The 15,770-nt window shown below is 40.2% G+C and overlaps 1 protein-coding gene and 1 long non-coding RNA gene across 2 annotated transcripts in view; one reads left to right on the top strand and one right to left on the bottom strand.

Annotated features, from left to right (window-relative positions):
• The window catches only part of LOC128889199 (uncharacterized), a 423,312-nt gene that overhangs the window by 37,787 nt on the left and 369,755 nt on the right, over nucleotides 1-15,770 (bottom strand). Inside the window, exon 4 of the mRNA XM_054146613.1 lies at nucleotides 14,744-14,878. Coding sequence (XP_054002588.1) covers nucleotides 14,744-14,878 — 135 coding nt within the window. The remainder of the gene's footprint in view (nucleotides 1-14,743; nucleotides 14,879-15,770) is intronic.
• Nucleotides 6,714-9,810, top strand: LOC128889247 (uncharacterized). The gene is made up of 3 exons (XR_008460392.1): nucleotides 6,714-7,478; nucleotides 7,592-9,092; nucleotides 9,158-9,810. It is a non-coding gene; the product is annotated as an uncharacterized LOC128889247 (long non-coding RNA).

The raw sequence follows: 15,770 nt of genomic DNA on the forward strand, positions 1-15,770 counted from the left end.
TCCAAAACGATAAATAAACTTGCTCCTCCTCCCTTGTCGTTGTCCACCGTTCCACTAATCCTTGCAACGACGGAGAACTCTTTCAAGTCTGTACGCGTACGAAATTAGAAATTTGTTTCAGTTCCACGGCCGAATACCTCGAGCTTTTCAGTTGGCCCCGTAGCAAAGTTTGTACCTGGGCCCCTGTTAAATCTGCGAGCCGTTAAAGTTGCCCCGACCGGTAAGCCCGAATAATTCACCGAGGACTCAAATGGCTTAAACTTATCGCGGGCTAATACAGTATTGACGAAGCAGAATTCCTGCCTCGTAAACTTGTCATTGGAAGGGGGGAGGAGGACACGTTCACCCTACGGGGCACGAGTTTGACGAAAAACTTGCAGCTTTCGTTCCGAAATTTATGTCCCGGAGTTTAGACCGTTTCACCCCAATTCGAAACGATTTGGGCGCTGTAAGGGAATCTTGCAAACTTTCTCTGCACAGCTGACGTTGGACTCTTTCAGATTTAAGTTTTTATCATTTTTATAATGGCATTAGTACAGGTTTTAAGAAGATACATTGTTTTTCTGGATTAATATTTTTGTTGTTCGAGGTCTTTCAAATATTTCTACCGAATGGTTTATTTTAGTTAGTTTCTATTTTTGTCAAGCCACTAAATTTACATACTTAGTAGTATGTGTAAAGTGTCCCTATTTATCAATTTTCTTTTATTATTTACCTAATTTACCTTGTTATTCATTCATCAGTGTCGGACTCGTAGAATATTGTACGCAATTTGTAAACAAATTGAGCAAGACAATTGAAAATTTAAGGGAATCTTCTATATATACGTACAGATAAACATGCTAAATTTCAAAAGTTTATATCCACTACATTGGTTGCAAAAAAAATCAAGAAACTGATTGAAAAAAAGGAGTATACTTGCATGTCCTAGAACTTTCTCCTGTAACTACCTGTATAATTTCCTAAAAATTCATCTGTCATCTCCTGGCATAACTTCGTCTTCCATTTAACCCTTCCCTTCCTATCAACGCTCTTTACTTTAAGGAATAACCGACGTACTCTGAGTTCTTCCTGCGATCGTTTCATGCGGCCAACCTTTGCCGCGTAGTCGGAGCACACTCCACTTAGCGGTGCTCCCTTTTCGAAATCCGTTTTTCCGAACAATTATGGCGCGCGTTTAATTGCGAGCCACGGTGGGCGAAGAAAGACGGAAAACAAATCCGCGAAACCGGGTCTCCGCGTTTTAACTAAACTTTTGTCGCCGCCGTAACAATTGCGTGCTATTCAGCGGGTCTCGAGCCAGCGTCGTTTCTGTTTTCGGTGGGGAAGAGGTGGGGAGGAGACGGGAAAAGAGGAGGCGTATGGCCGACGAAAGAAAACACGAAGAAAACGCGCGTGGTCCACCCGTTATAAAACATTCCAACGTCACCGGGCTGTCCGAGTTTCCTACGGTTGTCGGTTTTTCTTTCCAGCATCGATCCCCTTGGCGAACTGCTAGAAGCTTCCGCCACCCCTCCTCTCAAGTTGGGAGCTTGAGGGGTTACATTTGTCTAGGTGCACGAAAAAGCATGCAAGTTCACGTGTACTACAACGCTGGATTATGCACTCACTGGTGTCACGAAGAAACGTGGTCGTTAGTTAGCTTCCGCGAGGCTTGTGGAGCTGGATGTTAATAGATCTTAATGTAAAATAAATTGGAAGAATTTAATTGGTATGTTAACAATTAAAGCAGAAGATGGAAACATATATTCAATATTCAGCAGAATTTATTAAAAAAGACAGTAAGAAGTCTGATGGTGAATAGAAAATAAATGAAAATGACTACAATAAAAGAAAGATAGAAGAAAAGAGAATCCTATCACAGAAGGTACAGGGAAAATTTCTTCAATTTTTTTCGTGTAGAATATAACTCTCTTTAAGGCTCATTAAAAACACTTTTACAAATGTCCACATCTGAATATAAGCGTCGAATTCAGTTCCACGAACTTGCCTTCGAAACGAGAGTGTCGAACTGCATGAATATCGCAGCCACTTGAATCGCTATTGAATTCTCCATACTAACAGTGTCACTCGTCGTATAAAATGAAAACGGCCGAGGAACAATGACGAGGAAGTCGTCTTAATTAGTAGACAGCTATAACCGAGCGGCGACGATTTCCGTTTTAAGGAGGCAATAAAGCAAACGACTGGAAAGTTTCGTGCTGGAAATCGCCTAGACTTCTTATTATCCCCCATCCCCTTGTACAATTTCTCCTCGTCGTTTTCTCTTCTTTTAACCGCGACTCGAGCAATTTCATTGCATTTCTAATTATACTTTAATGCGAAACTCCCTAATAAGCATTTGTGCTCCCTCTTTCGGTAACAAGTTGCAATTTTCCTGTGGTAGGTGGCCCGATGGTTTAGCCCATAAAGAATTCAACAATTACTTTACTCGGTTCAATTATTAATCGACAAAACGAATTACAAATCGAAGAGCATCGAGTGCAGCAACATTTAATTCTCATCGCTTCTAGTGTATCATTCGCCTCATTTTTTAATCAGTTGCAACACAGTACTACGAAATGTATGGAGGATATTTTCATACTTAATTCTGAATCTTAATAATAAATCATATGTTTTGTACTTTATCAAACCTCTGCCTTAATTTTGTGGCCAAGAAGAAGAATTAATTTAGAGGTTGAGTGCTTCGCAGAAAGTCTTCTGTGATGATTAAACAAGGAGGTAATGGACGTACAAAGGTCGCAAGTCGACAGAATTTGACACAAGCTCGCGCGTTGTTCCGTCTGGAAGCGTATTAGCCGAGAAGGATCGATAGGGGGGGGGGGGTGGATAAATTGCAGGGGCGGTGCATCCTTCGGAGCACCGTGGAGACGCGCTTGTAATAAGTGATTGCAAAATAATGAAGAATCTTCAAGAGCGATGAGGATCGAACGAAATTTATCCAGGCTGATGGAATCCATTAGAGAGCCTCCCCCGTGAGCTTTTTATTTCAGAAACCTTTCGCCGTTGGAAAGATGTATACGGAGGGTGAACGTGAGAAGCTGCCGAACAAAGCGAGGCAACGCCGCTGAGCGAAATTAATTGGTCGGGAATCGAGGAAAGTGCGACAGGACAGTGGTTGAACTGTCCTCGATTTTAAATAAAACGTCGACTCAAAGTGAACGGGAGCGTTAAAAGATTGGACGTTTCGCGTCCGAGCGGTGTGGGAATCGAGAAAGGAAACGTAGAAATGAAATAAACGAGACAAGCATATGAATGGCAGGGGATCGATGGAAGGCGGGGTTTTGATCGATGAATTGGGAATAATGGTTGAAAGATGGATTCTGTTGAGGCGAAAAGTTCGAATTTTGGTCGACGTATGTAAAAAATATGGACAAATATTTATGCTTTAGAAGCAAAACATGGCATGTTAGAATATTGGAAATTTAATAGCCTAAATGGAGAAATGGAATATTAGTTAGATAATTTATTTCAATTGTCCCTTATTGAAAGAATTTCGACTTATCGTAGTTGGCCTCTGAGCACGTGTATCACTGAACAGAATTTCAACGACGTGTCTGACCAATGCTGGTTACTTCTACTTGCGGCGCTCGAGTACGGCACAAGGAACGTGTCTGACTATTATCAATTACTTCCACTCGCACTGCCAACAGTGAACATGGATGGTGGTATGGTATTACCAATTTTCTAAAGTACAATTTATATTAAAAAACAATCTTAGAGTTCTTGTACGTAACCAGGTAGGAGCTGATGAGAAAACTTTAAAGACACACATTCGGACTTTCATTATCTCAAGAATTTAATAATTTTGAATTTAAAAGTCTTAAAGTCCACGTACGTGACAATGTCCAGGAAGCCCGAGGAGATTGAAATATATCGGGGACACGTATTCAAACATTTACCTAAGAAATTAATTCTTTAAAATTAAAAAATAATATTAAAGTCCTCGTATGTACGCGATGATGTACACGAATTCTAAAAATGTTTGAAAACTTCGAAGACGTATATTTAAACCTTTTTTATTCTATAAAATGAATTATATTCTTTTGAAAAATAATTTCAAGGTAATTGCATGACAATGTATAGTAGGTTTAAAGAGTTCAGAGGGCAAATAATCCAACAATGGTCAATTCATTACAAAGGAAAAAAGAAAATTAGCCCAAAACTAAGGGTCACGAGGGATGAATAATATTCCATTTCCCAACCCTCATCATGAACACTTCCACCCAGTGGAATTAAATTCAACCGAAATAAAGAGAAACCTTCCCTCTTTCTCTGATATCAATCAAACGCGCGCGCAATTTACGGGAGGGTTTATGAAAAAGCTCAGCCCACAAACGTGCCCGAGCTGAGTTTGCAGAAGCTTCGAGAGATTGCCATCGCACGTGTGAAGCCTCACGCATACAAAGATCCATGACAGACTGACGTATAGTTTCACCAATGATGGACTAATTTCTCCTTTAAATCCTTAGAAGTTTTGCAATCTTATTTACATTGTTCTATTATAACGAAAATATTTTTGAAACAAATATTCAAGAAAAATTCATGCTCGATACAAAATCAATACAAGTCAAATTCGATCCAATCATATAAAATCTTCATTTATTATTTGTTCTATGTGACATATCAATAAGAGAGAAAGACCTGTCTTGTAAAATTAAAAGCACCTTCAACTAATCACATTAGAATTAAAAATATATTAGAATCCAATAAATACAAAACAGTAGAAATAAAACTATCCCCTGCCTACTAAAAACACTCCACTTCAAGAAGACATTCAAAGTGAGCCCAATATATACATCCCTCCCCCAATTTGTAACCATATATTTATTTTTATAGCTCGGATCAATCCTCTCCGAGATATCGCTGCATTCCAGCGCGATAGAGCGTAAAAAGGCCCGGTGACGATTTATACGCGTCTCCCCCATTGAACAGGCGCGGAAAGGGTTGGCCTCGCTTCGAGGAGGAGGGTAAGTAGCAATCTCGTGCAAGATCCAACGGGACGATCGTGCTCGTGTGCAGTATACGTTCTCCTTTGTCGCGCGGTGCTCGCCGTGCGCTCGCGATTTCCGTGTTGCTTGTCGCAATTCGAGCGATCGCACGACCCTCAGGAACGGCTCGCGACGGACGTCCGTTTCGTTTCAAAGAGGCGAACCGTAGCTCCATTCTGAGGAAATTGGATGGAACGAGGGGTCGAAGTGATCACGATAACAAATTTCCAACAAGGGAAGGAAGGGGAGGAAATACGTAACGATGCGAGGCCAGAGATTGCAGTTTACGAGCTGCCGAGTGAAAGCATAACTCGGGGAAAATTTGCTGGCCAACCGGGCCCTTCGAAGGGACTATACTTTGGCCCTGTACTTTCCTGCGACGGCTCAATCGAATTATGAACGCCTCTGGTCTGATTACAGGGATATTACTGGAAGGAACATAACATTTGTGATAGCAATGCCTGAGTAACTTCTTAAATAAGTCGATTTTAGGTTTAGGGGGGTAGTGTTTTATTTTTTATCAGTTTCGGGGCAAGCTTCGTTACTTCGCGATCAGGCTAACTGGACGACCCGTGATATGAATGGTTATAGCTTTGGGAAGACGAGAATATAAAAGAAAAGAGCATCTATTTAATAAATATATTCCTCGCGGGCGTCGAAATGGTTGAACACTTCACTTCTGGAGATTTATAATCGACGGACCCTTTTCATAGTGCAATTTTTCCTCAAAACGTTGCCTGCCATGCCTGTTCCTCGACAGACGTTCACATTATAGTACAAAGAATAGAGACGTCAGATCATGCCTCGGCGTGCTTGTTATTTTACAGGTTTCCTGTCGGCATTGTCTGGAATCGCGCGAGTATCGGTGATTGTTGTAAACTCGCGTGGCAGTCGACACGTCGAGGACAATTGTTCCGAGTATAAAGCACGCGTCTCGCGCGAGCCCTTCCTTCGACGCAGCCACGACAATAACGCGGCTAAGTCGGCTGCTTAACACCTAGCTTTGGCTTTAATAAAGCGTCCCAGCGATCGCCTTTGAGCTCGCGAGGGGGGTGCGGTCACGGAAGCGGCGAGCATTTTCCGACGCTTTCCACATTATACCGTCTGAAGGAAGAGAAAAAAGAGCCGAGCAATGCGTTAGGAAAAATGGAGGGCGGCCGAGGGGTGCGGAAGGTGGCCGAAAGGATGGCGAATTCAGAGCCACGCTGGCGGGATCCATTGTTATACAGCGTCGAGTTTTCTCTTCTTTTCCATTGTTTTCGTTCGGTGCGCACCACCCCCATGCTTTTTCCACGCCTTCGTCCCTTCCGTCGCGGTTTTTATGTATCTGGCTTAATAAAACGTTCAGCTCTATTTCGTCGTTACATCCTGCAACTACCACCCTCTCGATCCTCTCCTTCTCGTCCCCCTTAATGTCATTAAACATATTTAAAGAGGGGCTGAGGACGCTAAAAACATTTCGATTTATCATAGGGTAACGTTCTCGTTTAATGCAATATTAGTTACAGTGGCAATCCTTTCCAGTGCTTTTTCAAAGGAATTTTTTCTCGACAAACAAGATATGAATTACCTCTTTAACAACCTTAGGTTTATACAGTATGAAATATCACTAATAACAGTGCTTTTCATTCAACAACTACAAAAATTGATTCTGAAAGTCACAGAAAATGAATTTAAATGAAATACTTAAACTTTGATGAAAATACAAAACTAAATCGCGTTAATGCATGCAATTTTGTTGCAATATTTATTGTATTTACTTCTTCATAAAAGTGTCCCTAAACTTTCAGACAGCGCAATATGTCCAACTCTAGTTTAGAGTTCCTCGTACAACTACATAAAACCCCGAACAAAGTCAAACATGGCATTCATGTCTAAATGCAGTCTACGTCACCGGCAAGAACAGTTTTATTAACTGTTTTTCACGTTGTTCGTCGCGCCACCGTCGAAAAAAAGTAATAGAAACATTCCATAGCAATTCTCGAGCCGGAAAAGTTGCATGATCCGACGTAGAATAACTCATCTTCAAGCTCTCCGGTATTAACCGTCTGACGTGACCCATAAAAAAGGGAGACTACCACACCAAGACGCTCAAGCCGAGGACAAGAGTCCACAGCCTAAAAGAGGGATGGTTAATGAAACTTTAATTCGACTGCCTGGCCTCGTTTAATCGTTGCGTTTTTCATTTCCTGCTTTTGGCAAGGACAGACAAAGAGCAAACAAAGAAAAAGACAATGGGGGCTAGGGATACGAAGGAAAAAAAACAGTGGCGTGCTTCGTCGGGGAAAAAGAAGTTACGATCACTTTTAATATTCTGGAGTAACTTCGAATGATAATGGTGGCACTTTAATCGTCGCGGGGGAGATTTATGAGGCGGTATAATTAAATTCAGGTTTCTAAATAGGTTTCTGTTAGGTTCTGTTAATATTGTTCACTTATGAGGATTTTTCAATTGAGAATTTGTTTGGAGAAGAAAATGAACCGCAGGTAATGTTCACGAAGCTTGACTCAAGTAGAAGTAGGGAGAATTGATCAGACGTATCTTTCGATACGATTGTCAACGATAATAGATGTATACATATGTGTTTTATGAATTTTAGTTTCAAATAGTTTAAACTAGTTAGAAGAGAAAATACTGTACCTCGATCAAAGTTTGGAAATACAAACGCAAGTAGATGCAGGGAGTATTGGTCAGACATCGCCTCGAAGTCGTACTCAAACGATTAATCAGTTCAAGTAACAAAATGCGCATGTAAATCTTTCGTCAGCACCTCCAAATCAGTTTGTACGATCAATGTCACGTGCACTCCGTGAACAATTATCTTCAGCTCTGAAATTTGCCTCAGCCCACTAATAGAATTAATTCAACGCGCAAGGTACGCGTGCAAGAATTCGCGAACGTCGACTCGAACGCGACGCCAACGTACAAAGACCACGACAGTGATCCCTCTCGCATTGTACTCTTGTACATCCGTCCGATTATTGCCTTTGTGACACGCTCGGTCGCAATTTCACGGACTAAAAATTTAAATAATAAGGACCCGTCGGTGCATCGGCAAAACGGAAATAGGGCGACCAGCGGCGGCGTGGTTTCGCTGCATCCTGAGAAACGGCGACGCGGCAAAAGGAGGCAAAGAACACCGAAGGGAATTAGAGCGTGGTCCGAAAAAGATGAAATGAAGACGAAAAAAGGAAGGATCCGAGCCGTGGCTCGATGAAAGTGCCCAAAGAGCGCAACACGACCGGAGGAAACGAGAAAAGAACGATTCGGCGATAAGCGGGGACCTCGTGGAACTAGAAAATAGAGAAAACATCAATTTAAAGAGGAATTAAAAAATTAAAACTTCCTAACCCCCTGTGTCGTAATAGGAGAAGTTGAGTGTTCCTCGAAAGCCTTGCCACTCTTAAATGTTCCTGGAGATTTATTAAGTCTTGAAAAATTCTGAATCTCTTCGCATTCTTCGGGAGGAACTTAGCTCGAATAAATTAGAGAGTGTAGTAGATTAGAGGTAAATCATTTTTCTATGCTTTTTGTAGTACTGCATGAAATATCCAATGTGTTGACTTTCTTATCAAAAAAGTGATTTAAAAGTATCGAGTTCATTATATCGTATAGAGTGTCATGGAAATATGTCGAAAAATACTTTCTTGTATTGATGGATCGGCTAGGTTATACTATCCTTCAGAATAGGACATCTTACAAGAAAATTCCTATGAAAGTTTCACGATTACTCACAAGTGAAAAAGAATACAAGAAAGGGTAACCATCCAAATTAATCGAAGAATTAAAATTGGAAATGACAAGAAGAAATAATTCGAGAGATTAAATATCACCAAAAGGGTATAAAAGCGAGAGAGAAAGTCGTGTTGGCATCCAAGGCAAATGACGAGAACCTAAATAAGTAAGGCGGAAAACGGAGCCTGGATTGACGGAAGCAGAAGCGGGATTTAATGGAAGCGGTGGCAAATAAGTGCAAGAGAAGAGTTTTCTTTTTCGAAAAAGAAAGGAGGCTGAAGGGAGGGGGAGACAAAGGATCGTCGAGAACCAAAGATGAGGAATGTTTTTGAAGACGGAGGGAAAGGAAGAATGGGCGCGGGTTGGTAAGTTCCCTCGCGCAAAAGAAATTTGGATCGCAATTACGGAATTAGTTTTTTCCTCGTCGTAGGTCCAGTGGCGCGCGACAACGAAAATAAAACAGCCGGATGTGTACGTGCTCGGCCGAGCGATGCCACGGGCCGTCGTCGTTTGGTACTTCCGGTTTTCCAAGGCCTCTCTCCACTCTCACCGGACTAATTTTCCGGCTGCTCGCTGTTCTGACTATTTTCACGACGAACGGGCTTTAGGGTGTAATATTCTAGCTTAAAAATCTCCCTACGTTCAAGGATAATTGCCTGGAAGACTACTCGGTGGATATTCCGTTGGCTGGGTTGCCTTTGAAATTTTCTTTCTGTCCTAATTAATTGAAGATTCATTAGCACTGACCACGGTGAATTAACCTTTCCCGACAAAGAGATAATATTTGTTGCGTTCGATAATCGAATGATTGCTTACTGCAGGGGTTGTATCTAAGCTCTTCTTAAGGAAATAATTTGTTCATCCTCAATATATTAGTTTTTTATGTTTATTGACCTTTTATATGTATGATACAATTTATAAATATTTTATTATATTTCTTCTTTGAATATTTTAAAATGATATTAATCAACGTAAATGGAGTTTCATGTTACGAGAAAATTTAAGAGTTTAAGATACAATTTCCTTAAAAACGTTGCAAGTGTAAGTAGCTTCGTTAAACGAAGATAAATAAATAAAATTGAATTAAAAATCTAACCAATAGAAATAGTTGCATGAAATATGTATAAACCAATCATGTTTCTGTTTAACGCTGACGGCGTTCTAACCGCCTCCTCGTTTTCGCGAAGCGCAAGTTCGTAGATCCCGAGTACTCCAAGGATTTCTCCTATTAAGGAATTAGTGAGCGTGTTTAACAGAGGGGAAGTACGGAGCAACTTCACAGTCAGCATGGTTACAGGCTAACTGCCCTACTCAGATAAGTCGAAACGCAGGAAACTCCTATGAAGATATGGTTAAGTCGACAGGATTTAGTTTCGGCGTAGTCGGAATTATCGAACCATCGCGTTCGCTGCGTCTTATTATTTAGAAAACTGCGCGAACTACTCGACGTTCTCGGAGTTGGGAAACACTAATACGAAGCTATAATTATTTCGGAACTTCCTGATACACGATGTACTTCGTTTTATTTGTTTTGGAGGACAAATTAACAAAACTCCGCTGATTCTCACTTTTGTACGATAGTAAATTATCGATATCTCGATTATTATTAATTCTGTCGAAAATTTGGGTTGAACATGAATATTTCCTAATAAACTTTGCAACAATTTTTGTTGTGTACATTTTTAGTCTATGTACAACCGTAAGCAAGATATTGCAGATTTTATATGTGGTGCCCTAACAACCCTCCTCTTGATAGGAATCTTATAATATCAAGGGTCGATATCTCGGTTACTATTAATTTTATCAAAAATTTGTCTAGAACGAGAAGCTTTTCAAATTTAATTTTCAGTAACTTTTGTTATATACCTTTTTGACGTACGCGCATCAGTAAGCGAGATATTCTATACTTTATGAAAGCTGGAGTTAATAACGAGTAAAATTTTACCTTCTAACTTCGGGCCACCATTAACTACATTTGATGGTAATATTAGACGTACTCCGAAACAATATAAATTGTTTTCGAGTGCAATTACTTTCAGAAATATTAAATAATATCAGAATTACATGAAGTGTTTCATAATTTTGCATGTAAAGTTAAGTACTGTCTTCAACGAAGACAACTAGTTAAATTTAATTCCCTAACTTCAAGCTATCGCAAACTATGTATATTTAATAACTTGCTTCAGATAATTATTTGGGAGTAGTCAAGGAAGTAATCGATACTTCGTTTCGTGCTTCAAGTTTGTCAATTATGATGAGCTCTGGGAGTTTCACTTCATCATATTCTGGTGTTTCAATACAATATTTCCAATTCTTAACATACCTCCTTTAACTATTTTTAATTCAATTGGGAATTTTAATATTCCTATTCTCCTTCTTTTTCTTTTACTTCACTTTGATTTCATTATCTTTCTACGCACGAAAAGGGTTGGAATCCCAGTGGAAAAATGTAACTATAACGACTATAATTACATGAAACGTATTTCAAGAGGGAGCTGAAACGATTTCAATGACGTATTTCGCGGAAAATATGGATATCGGAATCCCCAACGATTTTTCCGCGGATATCAATGCGCTTGTTTCACAAAAGTCGTCCGAAATATTACCTCGGAGGTACAATGACTTGCTGAAAGCTCTCGCCTCTCGGCGAAGATGAAATATTCGACTGCGCCCCTCTCATTTTCCTCTGGCCCTATCTCGGTTTTCGATTATAGAATCCATATAACCAACGCTGGATTTGACGAAGGCGTGCTTTTTCTGCTGTCTCATGTAAATCGATAGTACATCATCGAAAATTGCGAGAAAGATCCCCGACGTTTCAGAAAAAGAGAAAACGGCGCACGATTGGAATAGAGAGGAAAATATCAGCGTGGACGAGTATGACGGAACGAGACGTAAGGCAGAGTGAAAGAAAACAGAGAAACGACACTGGGGACGAATTAAAATCGTCAAGGGAAATGCGAAGGGAGCGAGAATAGAAAAGATAAAGCTTTGGGGAAGGTTTGTTTGCGCGTAAGAAAGACTTTACACCAACCCAGAAACAAAAAAGGGCTTATCAGGGAAATGTGAGGAGAAGGGGGGAAAACTGAGGAGCCTGAAGGCGAGGAATTATATAACGAAGGAGGTTCTCGGAGAAACGAGAAATACGAGAGTGGATTTATGTCAGAATTACGGCGGAAAGCTGTAAACGATAAAAGTATCAACATCGTGACAGTGAAATCCTGAATTAAGAAAATGGGATTTAAGACTGAAAGACGAGACGATGGATTTAACCGGAGTAAAAAATTCAACGATGGCACGGAAAAAGAAAAATCGAGGGGAGGATCAAAGGTAGGGTATAATTAGGAATAGTAGGTCGGTACAGACTCTTAAAAGGAGGCTAGCAAATTAAGGTTAGTGAAGTTTTTAAGGTATCTTCATGATCGTGATAGGTAAAATAATTTTTATTATTGGGAATTCAATTTTCTATTCACGCAGCTGGGCTTTGGTGGATTCTGTGCACTAATGAGGCAAACAAATATGCAAAACATATGGTAAATCCATTCAGAATCCACAGACTTATGGAAAATGAAATATTAGTGAAATATTAGTGGTATTAGGGTATTTTATGAAACATATCCTGCAATATGATTTACATGTGATTTTCATATTACCATAAATACATAAAATCTGTACATGGTAGCATCGACACTCGATGAGGAATAGCATAAATGTTATGCAGATTTTTGTAGATCACTGTAAAATTAAATAGACTCATAATAATTGAGACATCTTTCAGGATTATTTTCACTGCGTCAACACGAACAATTACTACAAGGAAAAAAAATACGTGCCAAATATTTTTGTGCAACCACCACCCAAACCTAATCACATGAAACGAGCTCAACTTTAATACACTCTCCTTTGCTAGTTCCTCTGTAATACAATTCTAACACTAACTACACAATCCAACCTATATCAACACGTAGAAGATTCTATAAATCGTCACCTGAAAGAAGGAATTCGCGAGAGCCAATCCAAGGGTCACGACGAAACCTACTCGGAGGAACGATGAAACCATGAAAGAGGGCAAGCGAAGTCATAAAAAAGTGACGTAAAAATTGACGTCGCTTATCAGACGGAACGGAAGACCGAGAGCGTTCCGAAACAAACGATCGCAGGTATTCGACGAGCATAGCTGAAGAGCTATATAAAGCTTCATCGATGGAAAGTCCACCGTTTTCTGCCTCCCCGCCCGCCTCCTCTCATCCACGGTTCTCATTCTCGTCCGTTTTCGCTGCTCGCAGCTCGACGAAGCAGGGCGGAGAAACGTAGATAAAGGTTTTAATTCCGTGCGAATGGATCAACGCGCAAAAATCGGAATGGAGGATCGCGGCGAGAGCTGGAAACGAGGGAGAGGCTGGAATAGGGAAGGTTCGATTGATGGACTGGCTAGAACAATGGTTAACTTCGGAAGTAATCGCTTAATTCCGGGATTCCCGGGCTATGTCCAGCCGATTTCCGATTGAACTGTCTTCCAGGCTTTTTTAATCCTGTTGATCGAATCGATCGGCCACGGAATGTTTTACCGCCGCGATGGAAACGCGATATCGGGGCTACGCTAATAAGTCCGCGATTTCGTGTACTGGCGGGGACTGTTGGCCTGGATTTGGGGCTGTACCTGAGATTCTTTATGAATCACGTGATTTATAAGATTCAGTACTCGTTATATGGACTGTTCGTGTTATTAATGGGCAGTGCTCTTTCGTAAATGGTAAGAATAGAGTTTTCCAAATGTAGCTTTTGGAATTTGTTTCTTAATCAAACATGATTGGTATGGAATATAATCGACATTTTTATTATAAACGAGAATTAACAGGATTATTATTATTATTCAACGTGAAAGTTGATGGCGCATTTTGTTATTAAGAAACAAATACTGAAGCTTCTTTTAGGGAACCTTTTGTTTGGAAGTAAGTATAAAATATTGTTTAAGTGCCTGGGTCACAAATGATCCTAACAATAAATGGGCCCTAATGATTCCACCATATACTGTATATGTCAAATAATTTTTACAAAATTGCGTTATGTTTCTTCGATAGGTACCACAAGTTTATTAGGCTCAATAAACCTAAACCCTAAAATTAAGCACAGAAGTTATCGCATAATTAATAGTGAATCTATTACACGTCTGATTGTTTCCACTAATTTCGACAGGTGATTTAAACCAGTATTTATCGATTGTCGTCTGTCAGTAGGGAATTGCGAAGATTTTCCCGAATTGTTCGAATATGTTCGAAGCAGTTTCTTTCCTCGTTTATTTCTCCCCGGGATCCCACTATCCGGTTGTATAAGGATAGCCGTGAAATAAGGCAAAAGAAAGCAAACAATGCGCCGCGGCACGGCGAATGACTCACTTTGTTGCTTTCACTGCGAAACTTTTCTCGTGGAGGTACTTTTAAGGAAGTTTCGAAGAACACTAACGGCAATCATTGTCGAAGAAACGAGCGATTTGTTCTTGTTCGCTCGGCCGAGGAACTCGCCGGTTTTTCCGTTACTATGGTCGCTCTATAGTTGGGGACGCGACGAAATTTCTACGAGACCGTTTTCTAACGAGAGCGTGTTGCTTGGCTCGAGCAAATCGTTTCAAGCGATCAAAATTGACCGGTCGAAGGTTTGTATGTGTGAAAAATAAAAATTTGGAACTAATCACTAATTTAACGTTTCATCTTCGTCTTTAAAACACAATTAAATATAGGGTACATTTAATTTTAAACTGGCAATGATTTGTTGCTCTGCAAGTACGATGAAGATAATTATTTAATTAAAAATAGTGGTCATAGAAAAATAAATAATATTCTTTACATCTTCCAGAATATTCTTATCTACATTACTCTGAAAGTAAAGGAAATATTAAAATTTGGAAAATCCAGAAAATCGATTACCGTTTAGCGCAGAAAATCAATGGCAGTAATGGATCGCGTTCCCTCGTGCAATATGACTGATGGAAAAAAATGCGAGGAATGAAATTACTCACGTGCTCTGTGTTTAAAGCAGCCCCGTCACGAATATCCTGATGATCGGTACCGGAACCATTGACCATACTAGAACCGGCGCCGGCACTTCCGCTTCCTTTTCCACCGACACCGCCAGCTGGGGTTTGTGGCAAGCTCTGGAAAACAGAAAAGTAACGTCAGAATAATTCAGCGAACCGTACGAAACGTACAGCACAATACATTACGTTCTAGAAAATTTCTTATCGTGTTCTCGACCGACCAATTTTAACACCGATACGTTACTTCTCACAGAAATAACTCGAAGAATTGAACTACCAACAGGATCGACATGAAAGCTTTTAGATTTTGAGAATTCCATATAAGAATTTGATCAGAGTTTGTGAGGACTTCATATGTGAAATTAAATTGGTTGCAATTAATGTGTGAAATGTATAGTTTGTGTGACTACATATTAACCTTCATTTAGTTACAAAGTGGTTCACATTTTAAGACTTTCTCTGAATAATAAATTAATTACAGTTGATTTCATTTTATATTGTATTTCTTTTTCCGCTTCTCCGATAATTACGCCAAATACGAAATTAAATTGTCCTTTCATCCCCCTTATCTCCGTGATTTTCCTCCCCTCAGGGTAAGCTAATTACCGGCTTGAACGTAATTCGCAGAGGCGAAACAAAATAGCGACGAATACGAATATCGCGAGGATTAAGCAGCGCGATTTAACACCGTGAATCAATCCAGGACAAAGAAACGTATAAGAAAGCCAACACAATGTTATTTATTCGGCGTGTTTTACCACGGAATTCTCGCGTTGAATTTCTGCCTCAATTTCCCACCCGAACGTATCGTTTCTTTCATTCAGCAGCTTCCCTCCAACTTTTTCGCGGCGCACACCCGAGATTTCTCCTGCATCCTGGAAACACGCTTTTACGAGAAGGATTAGATGGCGCAAAAGATGGTCGTAAAGGGAAATTTCGTCGATCGTATTCGCTCGATCCCTTGGCAGCGGAATAAGAAAGCTGAAGAGACATGTGTTCACATTGTGAA

This window comes from Hylaeus anthracinus, unplaced genomic scaffold, assembly GCF_026225885.1.
Source record: "Hylaeus anthracinus isolate JK02 unplaced genomic scaffold, UHH_iyHylAnth1.0_haploid 11997, whole genome shotgun sequence".
NCBI classification, from domain to species: Eukaryota; Metazoa; Arthropoda; class Insecta; order Hymenoptera; family Colletidae; genus Hylaeus; species Hylaeus anthracinus.